At 42.4% G+C, this 13277-nt stretch overlaps 1 protein-coding gene across 2 annotated transcripts in view; it reads left to right on the forward strand.

The window, feature by feature from the left end:
• LOC119736305 (fibrillin-1-like) overlaps positions 1 to 13277 on the forward strand; it is a 43313-nt gene that overhangs the window by 5702 nt on the left and 24334 nt on the right. For both annotated transcript variants that reach the window (XM_038210347.1, XM_038210348.1), the window contains exons 4-7: positions 6585 to 6685; positions 9074 to 9172; positions 10512 to 10637; positions 12096 to 12224. In XM_038210347.1, the coding sequence (XP_038066275.1) occupies positions 6585 to 6685; positions 9074 to 9172; positions 10512 to 10637; positions 12096 to 12224 (455 nt within the window). The remainder of the gene's footprint in view (positions 1 to 6584; positions 6686 to 9073; positions 9173 to 10511; positions 10638 to 12095; positions 12225 to 13277) is intronic.

Here is a 13277-nt window from a genome sequence, read left to right on the forward strand (position 1 = left end):
CTCGGACGCTGAATTTAGGCGCAATTCAAAACATGATTCAGCAACTTTTGATTTGAAATTGAGATCCTAGATGCTGTTTTTCTCAGAATATACAGCTGAAGCTGAGCTGAAACTTTATCAGGTTAGTTGTTCAGTACCCTTCTTTAGATTTTGAGCACTTTTGTTGCTTCAAACGAACAAAATGCACAAATTACAAATGATGGACTATATACTTTAAGTATGTATAGTGTATTTCGAGTAATTCTGGGGAATTTGGCAGATTTTTGATAAATCTGACGGATTTTTGATGCGCATTTAGCAGAATTTGGCTCTGACCTTACGGTCACCCTGCGTACATGTAAATCGCCGTAGTGTACTTCTCTGTTCTGTTGCATGTGTTGTGATAGGTAAATTTCACTTTTTTGTTTGACATTTCAGCATGTTCAGAGATTTGAACCCTCCCTCTAGGTACCTCACCATGCCAAAATAATACGTGTGAATTACGGGGGCCGGACATTTCACAGCAGGAGAGTTTGGAGGTTGGAAAAATTGACAATTTTCTGCCGCGCCAGGCATGCCATGCCAGGCAGGCGTACTCCTAGAACTTAACCTCACGCGGAGCCTCATAGTTCTTGGAGTAAGGCAGGCGGCCGCACAATTAACGTGGCTTGTATTAACTAAACTGCATCTGTCCGTACACACTATCACAAGCTCTGTGTAGTACGGCCAGACGCCCAATGCGGGAAAATTCGGCTAACCGATCACCACTTACCTGCTGCCGCCAAACATCCAAATTTTCACCTCACCTTGTGAATTCAACCAAGAGGAATCCAGGAAACAGCGTACTCCTAGCAAGGGCGGATCCAGGGGGGGGGGGGGGGGGGGGGCCAAAGGGGGCCATGGCCCCCCCCAAAACGAAATCAATTTTTTTTATTTTTATGTGACATCGCAATAACGGCAGGCAATGAGTACACCACCATCTTTTCCTCAAAAAAAAACCATTGGTTAAAGTGGTCAGAAATTGCCTCAGATCGCACCACAGAGCATCTAGAATCCAAAAAATTTTCAGGGCCCTTAAGCGGGCCCCGAACCCCACGCCGTAATTTTTTTGACCCACTTTTTGACATCGCAATAAAGGCAGGCAATGAGTACACCACCATCTTTTCCTCAAAAAAAACATTGGTTAAAATGGTCAGAAATTGCCTCAGATCGCACCACAGAGCATCTAGAATCCAAAAAAAATTTTTTTGGCCCCCCCCAAAATTATGTTCTGGATCCGCCCTTGACTCCTAGAACTATGAGGCTCCACGTAGTGGAGCCTCATAGGTTCAGAACCCCGCAAAATTGTTGTCAGCACAAAACACTAATTAAGTACAAAAACGTCCATCCCAACCATTGCAAGCTCTTCCCCACAGAACCGCTGCACAGTTTGCCCCAAAACTCCGTACAATACCTCATGACATACTCACGCTATGTGCACCCAACAAACATCGGTGGATTCTGTCTGCTTTCGGCAAAAATGATGAAAAATATGCCCTTTCCGCACTGACCCAACCTAACACTTGAAACGAGCACGCGCGCAGAATGATCGCAGTCATTTTCGGTTCGATCGCTCGGAGCGCGCCGCGGGGGGTATGGTGTAGGAGCGGAACGATAGTATGCGCATGCGTACAAGTGCAAGTACGTGCAAGTTAAGAGTCTCGTGTATAGCAAGCGTCCGAGGTTCGAATCTCGATGAAGTAAGTGACTGATTGATAAATAGAAATTAAGGAAAGGAGAGGGTGAGAGTAGAGGATACTCCTAGAACTAGCGGAGCCTCATAGATCTAGAAGCCCACACAATTGTCTGCAGCACAAAACACTAATACAGTACCAAAACGTCCATCAAAATGCAGACATTTCACACAGAACCGCTGCACAGTTTGCCCCTATACTCCTCACTTTACCTCTTGACATACTCACGTATCATGCGCAGAACAAACATAGGTGGATTCTGTCGGTTTTTAGGCCAAAATGATGAAAAATATGCCCTTTCCGCACTGAGCCAACCTGACACTTGAAACGTGCACGCATATGATCGAGCGATGATTTTCGGTTCGCTCGGAGCGCGCCGCGCGCGGGGGGTACGGTACAGGCGAAATGATAGTATGTGCATGCGTACAAGTGCATGTACCGTACCCCCCGCGGCGCTTCGAGCGAACCGAAAATCATCGCTCGATTATATGCGTGCACGTTTCAAGTGTCAGGTTGGCTCAGTGTGGAAAGGGCATATTTTTCATCATTTTGGCCTAAAAACCGACAGAATCCACCTATGTTAGTTCTGCGCATGATACGTGAGTATGTCAAGAGGTAAAGTACGGAGTATAGGGGTAAACTGTGCAGCGGTTCTGTGTGAAATGTCTCCATTTTGATGGACGTTTTTGTACTTTATTAGTGTTTTGTGCTGCAGACAATTTTGCGGGCTTCTAGATCTATGCTCACGCGGAGCCTCATAGTTCTAGGAGTAAGTAGAGGAGGGAAAGTGGAGGGAATAACCATAAAAGATGTAACTTTTGGCGCTAGAAAATTAATTGAAAAAAGTGGTGATCGGGTAGCCGAATTTTTTGTTCACGAAAAATAGACATTTGAAAAAGGCAGCACTTTCTGATTAGCCTATTAGGGCGAGTATGCTTCTCAAGCAAAAATAAACTACAATTGTACAAACTAAGCCTGAATGTCAAAGTCAAAATTGGACAAAGTTCTACATGTTCTTGTAGGCCTACGTGGTGGAAGTGTGGCCTTTATTTACAGAGGTAGTCCAGTAAATTGGCCACATTTATGGGGCTATGTGTAACTCAACTGCACTATGTTCCAACTGAACAATGCTCTCGTGCAATATAGGGCCTACAGGGATCGTTCACCTGTCACTCACGCGGCGCGCAGCATCCTCTCAAAATGACAACATGCTAACGCTGAACCCTTAAACAATTTTTTTGGGGGCATGTTTAGTGGAACTTCCGGTGTGTAAAACCTTTAAGTTTGTCACGTCATTTGATCTGTGTGCAGATGTACAATGTAAAGTGCTGCGCCGCTACACGGCACTATACAATCTTTGGCTAGCAAGTTGCCAGACTAGACCAAAACGATCTGACTATTCTGACGTAGCCTAACGGTGCATACCAGTGACACCACGCGGGCGCCAGCCGACGGCTGCTTTATGATGCACTATGACTGAGCGTGCACTCACAGTGCATCTAAAACAGACAATATGCGGGATCATTCATGTTAATATTATGAGCAAATTGGAGAAGAAAGGATTATTTTTGAGAAGGTGTGGACATAAATAAATAAAATGATTGTGAAAACACGTAAAACATGTTCCATAACAGGCGCGGATCCAGGATTTCTTTAGACGGGGGGCACACCTTTAGAGCATTTGCTCCGAGAACTAATGCGAGCGCAGAGCGCGAAGCCCTTACGGCGTGGGGTTCGGGGCCCGCTTAAGGGCCCCGGGAAATTTTGGATTCTAGATGCTCTGTGGTGCAATCTGAGGCGATTCCTGGCCCCTTTCCCCCTGAATTATTTGAGCAAAAGTTGTTAAGCTTATAAGGATTTCTTTTTAAATATACTCTTGTTTTTACAAATTTTAAGCTACTGTGTACTAAAGTTGCAAACCATGTATTTTCGACTGCATAATTTCAAGCATTGTATTAAAATAAAAAAAAGGAATTGTATTGACTTAGAAAACTGTTGCAATGGGCGATGGCGCTGGGGCATTTGCTCCAAGGACTAATGTGAACGTGAAGCAGTGTCTTTCGGCGTGGGGTTCGGGGCCCACTGAAGGGCCCCGGGAAATTTTTCATCCTATAGATGCTCTGTGGTGCAATCTGAGGCGATATCTGGCCCCATTTCAGCAAAATGTTTTTTTTTTTTTTCATTATCGCTTCGGTTTGCGGTAACACCATGTGTTTTTTTTAAATTTTTGTGCTTCTTCTGTTCTTCACTTGATAACCAAGTATTTTCGACTGCATAACCAGTTTCTTGCATTTTATTTTTGAAAAGGAATTGGATAGGCTTAGTTTGTAAACTGTTTTAAGGATGCGTAGGGCTAGGCAGATCTGCACCGAGGACTAATAATGCGGAGCGCGAATGTCTTTCGGCGTGGGGTCCGGGGCCCGCCTAAGGACCCCGGGAATTTTTTTGATAATTAGATGATCTGTGGTGCAATCTGAGGCGATTCCTTGCCCCTCTTTCCCTGAGTTATTTGAGCAATTTTTTTAAAGTTAAATAAGGATTTTTTCATAGGTTTAATATATACTCATGCTTTAACAAGCCTTTTAAGTTTCTTCTGCTTTTCACTTGATAACCATTTTCGTCTGCATAAGGCCAAAACAAAGTCTCCGGTTTCTGGTATGCGCGCGCGTCGCCGGAGCCATGCGCGTCGGCAAAATGAAAAAGTTTTTTTTTCAATGAAAGATGATGTCTCAAAACCGCCAAACTCACTGGTTTGACTGGAATCCTGCTGCTGCACAATTTTAACGTGTTTTTAGATGGGGTTATGATCGAGAATAAGCTTTATGTGGCCTCTCTGGTCTCCCATAATATTTGCCCTAAGTTTAGTCGGGCAACATTTGCAGTCATCAGCCGACATTTGAAGCAAAAAAAAAAAAAAACAGTTTAAAAAAAAAAAAAAGCCGCGTCGCCGCACCACTTTTTGGGCAAGCTCCATACCAGAAACCGGAGACTTTTTTGGGGGGGGGCCTAATTGTTTTCGTTCATTTTATTTTTGAAAGGGAATTGTATAGACTTAGTTTGTAAACTTTTGCAAGGATGCTTTCTAATGTTTTGTATCAAGTTTAAATTTTCAGTTTATCAATAAGATAAGATTTTCTATGGAAATTTTCTACGGAAACGGACATGTTTTGGACTCCTTAAAAGCGCCGAAGGAATGCTGGCAAAGTGTTCCTACGAAAACCGTACTCTTGACCAATAGTGTGGTACAAAGAGCAGCGTACAACGTGTATGTCACGCTCATCGCGCCAAACACAGCACATCGGCTGTCACACGTGCGTGTTTTTCGTGCCGGTACGGTACGTACGCTCATATGAATCGCATAAACCGATATACTATGCAGGGTTACGTATGGAGTACGTACGGTTTGCAGGCCGCTGATGTTTAATATCGGCACCGGTATTTTTGTTAGGTTGCCCTCTCCTTCCCGCCATTTCTCTCACCTCCCCCTCCTTTCCCCCCTGTTTTATTCATTTTAATTTGACGGGGGGTACGTGCCCCCGCGGCCCACCCCTGGATCCGCGCCTGCATAACAACACCAGTATAGGTTGAAAATGCACGTGGTGAATTGAATTGAAAAGATGTTATCACCGACTGACGTGATGCATGCGGCCTATACAACTACAAGGCTACTTGGACTTCTCTACTGTACTTCATGAAGTCAGGTGCTGGCCTCACGGCATCACTGACCAATTGACTTCATAATGTAGTTTACTTTAGCCCTGTCTATTCGGGGCCGTATCATAAGTCCGACGCCTCTTAGGTCCGAGACCTCATATGAGGCGTCGGACTTGTGAGGCATACAATATTTATTACGCCTCATAGTTCCGACGCCTCATAAGTCCGACGCCTCATAAGTCCGACGTCAGAAAAACGAAGCGTATGAGGCGTCGGACCTATGAGGCGTCGGAGCTATGAGGCGTCGTACCTGTATGAGGCATCGGACTTACATGTATGGGGCGTTGGACCTATGAGGCGTCAGACTAATGGGCCTTTATTTGGTAGGGGGATGCGATTTTGTCTGTAACACTGAACCACAATGTTGGTACACCTATATTATCGGGGTCCGCTCATAAGTCAGACGCCTCATAGGTCCGACTCCTCATAAGACTGACAAAATCACATCCCCAACCAAATACAGGCCCATAAGTCCAACGCCTCATAGGCCTGACGCCTCATAGGACTTATGACGGCCCCAAATTATCGCAATCAATCAAACAGGACACAGATGCACAAAGCTGCATCAGTTATACGTGAAGTTATGATCCATTCTACACCCTATTTCTGATACAGGAGTTAACTTCCAGAACACGGAAACACGTCAATGATGCGATATTTGTTGGGTATCAAACGTACATTCCATTTTTTTATGCTGGTGTAAATTCGGTGTGGTCGTAAACGCAATTTCCAATTTTCTGCTAGTAGAAATTTGGAAATTTGATTTGGTCGTTAATGCAATTTCCGATTTTCTGCTAGTAGAAATTCAGGAATTTGGTTTAGTCGTAAACGCAATTTCTGATTTTCTGCTAGTAGAAATTCGGAAATTTGGTTTGGTCGTAAATGCAATTTCCGATTTTCTGCTGGTAGAAATTCAGAAATTTGGTTGGTCCTTTTTTGGACCGCCTGTGTACAAGAAATTAAAAAATCCTAATTTTTGATAATAGAAAAATAAAAATTCAGAAAACAGGACTTCATTTCAACCATAATTCTGTTTTTGTTCTAGCAGATTTTTGAGAAAATGGGTTGTCCACTTTTGGTCCTCCATAATACTACGAGGCGTCGGACTTAAGAGCGGACCCCGTCTATTCCACATGTTTGTCTTTATTTTTCTGACAGGCAAGTTTCCTGTGATGCCTACCGTCGCAAGTTGTACACCAGCATTCGAAATGAGTGTTGCCCTGGCTGGCGTAGAGACCGCTATGGAAGGTGCTCTATGGGTAGGTGGGCTTTTATACTAAAAGCTACTGGAGTGTCATGGCCTAGCGGTTAAGAGCACCGCACCGGACGCATGTCCTGGTGTTTCAGAGGCAGCAGAATGTGGGTTTGAGCCCGGGGCTGGACACTTAAACTTAAAGCAAGGCACTTAACCATTATTGCTTCGTCCTTCGGATGGGACGTAAAGCCGTAGGGCCCATGTGTTGTGTAATGCAATGCAGGTAAAAGAACCTAGTAACACTTATCGCTAAGAGAAGGGGTTTGCCCCAGTGTTTGTGGCCTCCTGTTAAAACTCCCCTGCGGAGTATTTAGGAGAAGAACCAACCAAGTACCAAGTAGGCCTACTGGTTCTTTGTCCCTTCATTATCCTTCTGACTTTGAATGTAGGGACAGGTAGCAGGCAATGCAAGAGGATTTCCTTCTATTTTGGATGCAGTACGAATATTAATTAACTCAACTGCTGTTTGAACAGTCACAGACAGTCCAAAAATCAATCCTCTTCCCCTGCCACGCCTTTCACAGGCTAGTCATCAAAGGTCAGATCATATGTCAAGCAAGCACTGTGACTAGTCAAATTCAGTCAGACAAGAGCAGGCAAAAAGTAGGCTCAGCTAGCTTATCAATCACCTACATTCAAAGCACAGTTGTATCATGTTACATCAACAGTCACAGCCAGTCAATCCTGTTTTATGTAGGCTAGGAGCCCTTAACTGTTGAAAATAGTCACTTGATTGATTTGGACTGAAACAACAATTTTGCACAGAATGTATGTTTGCATAGGAGGGTTAAATATTGTGTATTACTTGTCTACAACTGGCAATAACACGTGTGCCAGTTGTAGCCCAGTTGAAAATAGCCTAAATATTTGACACAGCGTTTGCAGATATGATAGACACAACAGTGGGCGCTGGTATTTGGCCTTGAATTCACCCAAATGGCTTTGCCCAGTTTTAGATGTGGGGTAAAGGAATACCAGATCTGGGGAAAACTCATGCAGTTATGTAGGGACTGAAAACTCAGTAAAACTTTTCGATATTTGCAATGCATCTTGGATAATAACGGATGCATTGATGAGGCAATGTGTGCACCAACTTTCTAAGTCGTCCTCATTATCAAGAATTAGATGATCGTCTCTCCACACATTGTTACTTCAGTATGGGCTCCGTGCGCCAACAAAAGAGGGCGCGTTTTTACCTCTTTTGAGAGCTCCGTGGACGGGACAAACAGCGTGCGTGTACTGTACTGGTTCGCACGTAAGGTATGCACGACTCCCTGAATGTGCAAAAGCTGCACCGCGTCTTCGCATGAGCATCAGGCGTCGTCGGGGCGCAAATACGTTCAACTTGGGATGGTCTCCGAGACTAATCCCCGCCCTCCAATAACTTTGGATACATTCAAAACACGCAGTGGATGGATCGGGAACCAGTCTAGGTCACCCCCAACTCTCCTTCTCTGGCCGTTGATGGGGTACTTGTGCATTGATCCCATACATGCCATAGGCCCCCTATTTTGAAATATGAATTTGTGTGTTAAATGTTTAGGCTACGTCCAACTGGGCTATGACTGGCACTCATGTTATTGCCAGCTGAAGACAAGTAATATAAATTTTATTTTAAAAGCTTATTGGAATGAAGAAAGTTTTTCAGAATCCCTTGTTAGAGACCAGTTTCATTACTCATTATATTAAAGGGAATATACATCATTTGCTTTTGCTGTAATTTTCAGAAATGGATGGAATTGGGGGGTTGGAAATATATAGCAAATATAGTAGTTACACTGACTTTTTTGAGGTTTTGGGTTCGATAATGCTTAGATAAAAACCAAGAAAAGCAAACATTTTCCTGTAGTCTGGTTCCCTGACTCCATATAAGAAGAAACAGAGCAGTTTACATACATTGGGGAATTGTAAGGTCAGGGAACCAGTCTAGCTGGCTTGTACCCGTTCATAGATGTGTAATCGATTGCAAACAAGTGTGATGGTCAATTGGGGCCAGCGTTGGAAATTGATACAAAAATACCACTTTTCTTGAAATGACAGTATACCAGGTGCCATGATTTTACAAGATGCTTTACACTGTCATTCACTAACAGTCCAGCAAGGTATTTCAAAATGATTTGGTTGGTTTTATTTTTTGATGTTTGCAAATGTTGTATTTTCCCTTTAAACATGTATTGTTAGGCCCTAATATGACCCTGCCAATATTGGCCAGTCAAAATCAAGATTTTAAGCTCACCCCTCCAACATTGACCAATCACAATCATTCTTCTGGTACATGTACCAGGGGGAAAAAAACCCAAGACTTTTTCTTATTTCATTTCTTAAGTTAAAAAAAAAATTCTTATTCACGAATCAGTTGTACTAAACATGCCAATTGAATGTTAATTCACAGCCATATGCAGCACTTATTGTCCATCATCACGTGGATCATGCGTCAGACCTAACGTGTACCGGTGTAGGCCCGGATACTATGGTAGAACCTGCCAATATGGTGAGTACGAGTCACAAACACACCCGTATAGGTCTACTTTCGGTCTTGTCCTTATAGGCCAACCTGGCTGCTTGCAGTTCACTCATACATGTAGCGTGCATACACATGTATGTGACCTGTTCTGTCAAAATCAGACTTTTCTGGGCATAAGGTCGAAAATGATATTTTTACATATTGTTAATTAATGTATATGTTCTTTTTCCTTTTAATAGGTGGTTTAATTTTTGAAACCGGTCATTCCTGGGCAGAGTTATGCTATTTTGAAGTTCATTGTGTCGAAAAGTAGAAAACGGAGAAAATGGCCACGAACGTCACAGAACAGTTATTTCTTTAACTGATATACCTTATCAAAATCATCAAAAATAGTGTATGTAGAGTTCAAATTAGGGTTTCAAACTTTTATAATATATTTTAGACATGTTCAGGATTACAAATATGCAAACATTTGAAAATCGATAAAAGTCACCCCCACAGCGTTGTTTGGCCCTATCTCAATTTCAACCTCTGCCCAGAAGCGTCTGCTTTTGACAGAACAGGCTCATCCGATTTTTTTCATTTTCCATTGTTGCGGACAGCCAGACATATATTTTGTGTGGGAAGCACACCCTTTCTGGCTATAAATACATGTAAATATTAAAATGTTGGTAGTTGTAAAGATGTACATGTCACACAAAAACACCTGTGTTTTTTTTTGTGGAATGACCTTCTTTCTATATTGTTTGGTTTCCATTCCGACCGAACCTTATCAACTGCATTGTTTTTTAAATTTTGTTTTTTAAATTGTTGCCGACCGACCGACCCTACCTCAGAGCGAAACACAATATGAGATAATAAAAATGAAAAGCGATGACCTATTCAGCACGCCTGGGCATTTTTGGGATATAAACGTCGGTCCTCAAATTCATGTCACATTGTAAATTCATCTAAAAACAAAAATTAATTTAACATTTTATAAAACGATGGCAGGTTTATCTTCCCGCTCATGGTATTCACTCCTTCATATTTTTTTCACCCCTCAGCCGAAAGTTTTGAGGGGTATTGTCATCGCCTACGGCGCCCGTCCGTCCGGCGGGCTGTCTGTCATGTCTGTCTGTTCTGTCCGTCCGGGCAGCTTAGTTTCCGGATGATAACTTGAGTTAGAAATGTTGTTGGGGATTGTAACTTCTGTAGGGGGTTGCCCTTGGGAGTAGACAAGTTGGGAATGGTTTGGGGGTCAAAAGGTCCAAGGTCAAGGTCACCGTGATGGGATAAAGGTTAATGGTTTCCGGATGATAACTTGACTCTTGCTGAGGGGCTTCAACAGCAATGCTGTTATTTTTTTCTTCATTTCTTGTTACAGACGTCAATGAATGTCAGAGTGAGTCGTCCAACCAATGCTCACAGATTTGCATCAACACGGTCGGGAGCTACCGATGTGAATGCAACACAGGATACCTTCTGGCCAGCAACGGTCGCAGCTGCACCGGTACGATATTGTGGTCTCTTGCTTTCTGGAGTTTCTTTTCATTATTCTCACACACTATTTTATTCCCTGACTGCAGTCACTTTAGGAGATTGCAATGAGTGAAATAACTTTTTAATCCTGTCCTCTGTTTCAGCCGGATACAGTGAATTTTTACTTTTTTGGGGCCAAAACTGAAAACTGGGACCAGACATTTTAGTGTGACATTTACTCAATTGAATAGATCCAGTTTTCACTCTAGTTTCCACTGGAATGATTTTTTTTTCAGAGTATTTCAATTTGAAATTGGATAGATTTCCTCTCTAAATCGTGTAGTCACTTGTCATTCTTTTGAAATTAGAATGTACTATACTCTTTGTCTAGAAAAAAAGATTACATGTAAGCTTTATAGTTATTATTCGGATATTTCAACAGGCATCTGGCCTAAAGCTAGTCTATGGAATATCCCCTTGCACAGCAAGGGTCTATGATGCGAGCAGTTTCGGCGATTAGTTATGCAAAACAAGACTGCATCTTGCCTCGAGATTCTGACCATTCTATCTGGTCTTCTGGGAACCGGTTGTAGTACAAAAACATGTCATCCAAATTGACCAATCAACAGCTTAGTCCACATGTTTGATCGAAATGACGTCACAATTTCTAAAGTCAATTGCAATGACGGGTTCAATTTGCATTGCTCGCAGATATTGGACATTGGATTAATACAGAACATTTATTTTGTGGATAAATTAGTTGTAATCGGAAAAAGATGGATGACTGTCATTATAATGGGTGCAGTTTTTTTTGTTTTTTTAGTTTCCCATCATAATACGGTAGCAATTAAAGATATGGTCCATCATTTGTAAATTGTGCATTTTGTTCTTTTGAAGCAACAAAAGCGCTCAAAATCTAATGAAGGATACTGAACAACTAACCTGATGAAGTTTCAGCTCAGCTTCAGCTGTATATCCCGAGAAAAACGGCATTCTAGGATCTCAATTTCAAATCAAAAGTTGCTGAATCATGTTTTGAATTGGGCCTGAATTCAGCATCCGAGTCACGTTCTCACTGAGCCGATTGCAGCTATACGCGATGTCGCGCACTGATCCGACGAATTATAGCAACCGCGCGCGCGTGTGCGTCGTGCCAATATGCTTGCGCGCTTTTTGCCAAATCACAAAACGAACTACTAATTTAAATTTTCCTATGGTTTCCTACGCCAGTTACTTTACGGGTGGCTGCAAACGGACTATAGCTTTAAGGGCCTTCAAAGTGGGGCTATACCATGTATACACACAGAAGGGACATCAAGACAGATAAATGTTGCAGTTTGTTTTGACAAACATTACCAAGTGGGAAAAGGCACCTCACGAGCAGCGTTTTGTTGAATTTTGAACTGCCCAACATTTTTCCCCAGTTTTTGTTGGAAATAAAGGCAAACTTTACTTTGTGAGTTGGAATTTATTTTGTTTTATTTCACAGACATCGATGAGTGTTCCATGTCTCGCACCCAAGATTGTCACCATAGGTGCGTGAACACGCCGGGCAGCTACAGATGTGAATGCTATTGGGGTTACGACCTAAATCAAGCTAATGGGAAAGAATGTCGAGGTGAGGTTTATTCCTAACCGAACCAGAGGTGAAATCAACCCCATTTCTGTACTTTTTGGCTGGTCCGAGAGGGCCAGCCTGTCTTCTAGCTTGCACCTGTCCTCTGTGATGAGACGTTGCAGTTGGCTGGTAAAGAGAGCAGGGCAGTGCTATTGTAAAGGATTACCCCATAATTGGCTTAAATCCGTGTACACAAGAAGAGCAGATGACTTGCAGTGTAAAGCCGCAATCAAGTTGAACATGATTATGTGCATTCTTGGACCAGCCTTACTAGGCTTGCTTTGGGTCTTATTTTTTTGGATTTCAAAGTTGTGTTTTTTTCGTGCCGAGCTCTTGGACATTCGTAGAATGATGCCAAAGCTATAATTACACACATTTTACAATAAATTGGACCTAGTGACACTGCAGAAATTTTGGTTTTTGTTGGGGTTTTGTACCAAAGTGTCAAGAGAATTGAAGAGCCAACCAGAGAATGGTATACAAATATTGAGTGGCTCAGCGTGGAATGGGAGGAATATTATCGCAAGGTAAAATCTGGACTTTTCCATTTCACGAGGCGAAGTCGAGTAAATGGGAAAAGTCCAGATTTTACCGAGCGATAATATTCCTCCCATTTCACATTTTAAAGCCACTCAATATTTGTTTTATATAACTGACATATAGATCCTTGTCATTTGAAATATTTGAACTTTTATTTCAATACGAAACTGGAGGAAAATGTATTTCTCTCTTCCAAACCACCCCTTCACGAAATATTTGAACCCAACGCTTTAGCACTGGCTCTTTGGAACAATATGCGCTACGCGCGCACACCAGCACGCATTTGCACACAAATACCGCGTCATGATCCTAACTGTTGAATAGTATTTCCCATTCCCCATGGGCGGATAGTACTTTTTGAGCCGTGGCATGAATGGGAGCAATAACCAATGTCACGTAATGTGAGTTCCACCAATCAAATGACAAGGATCTGTATGTCGGTTATATAAATTGATATAAACAGTTGACACAAATATATTATCATCTCTCTATTTTGATGGTCTTATGCTCTTT

The sequence above is a fragment of the Patiria miniata genome, unplaced genomic scaffold, assembly GCF_015706575.1.
Source record: "Patiria miniata isolate m_02_andy unplaced genomic scaffold, ASM1570657v1 HiC_scaffold_29, whole genome shotgun sequence".
Lineage (NCBI taxonomy): Eukaryota > Metazoa > Echinodermata > Asteroidea > Valvatida > Asterinidae > Patiria > Patiria miniata.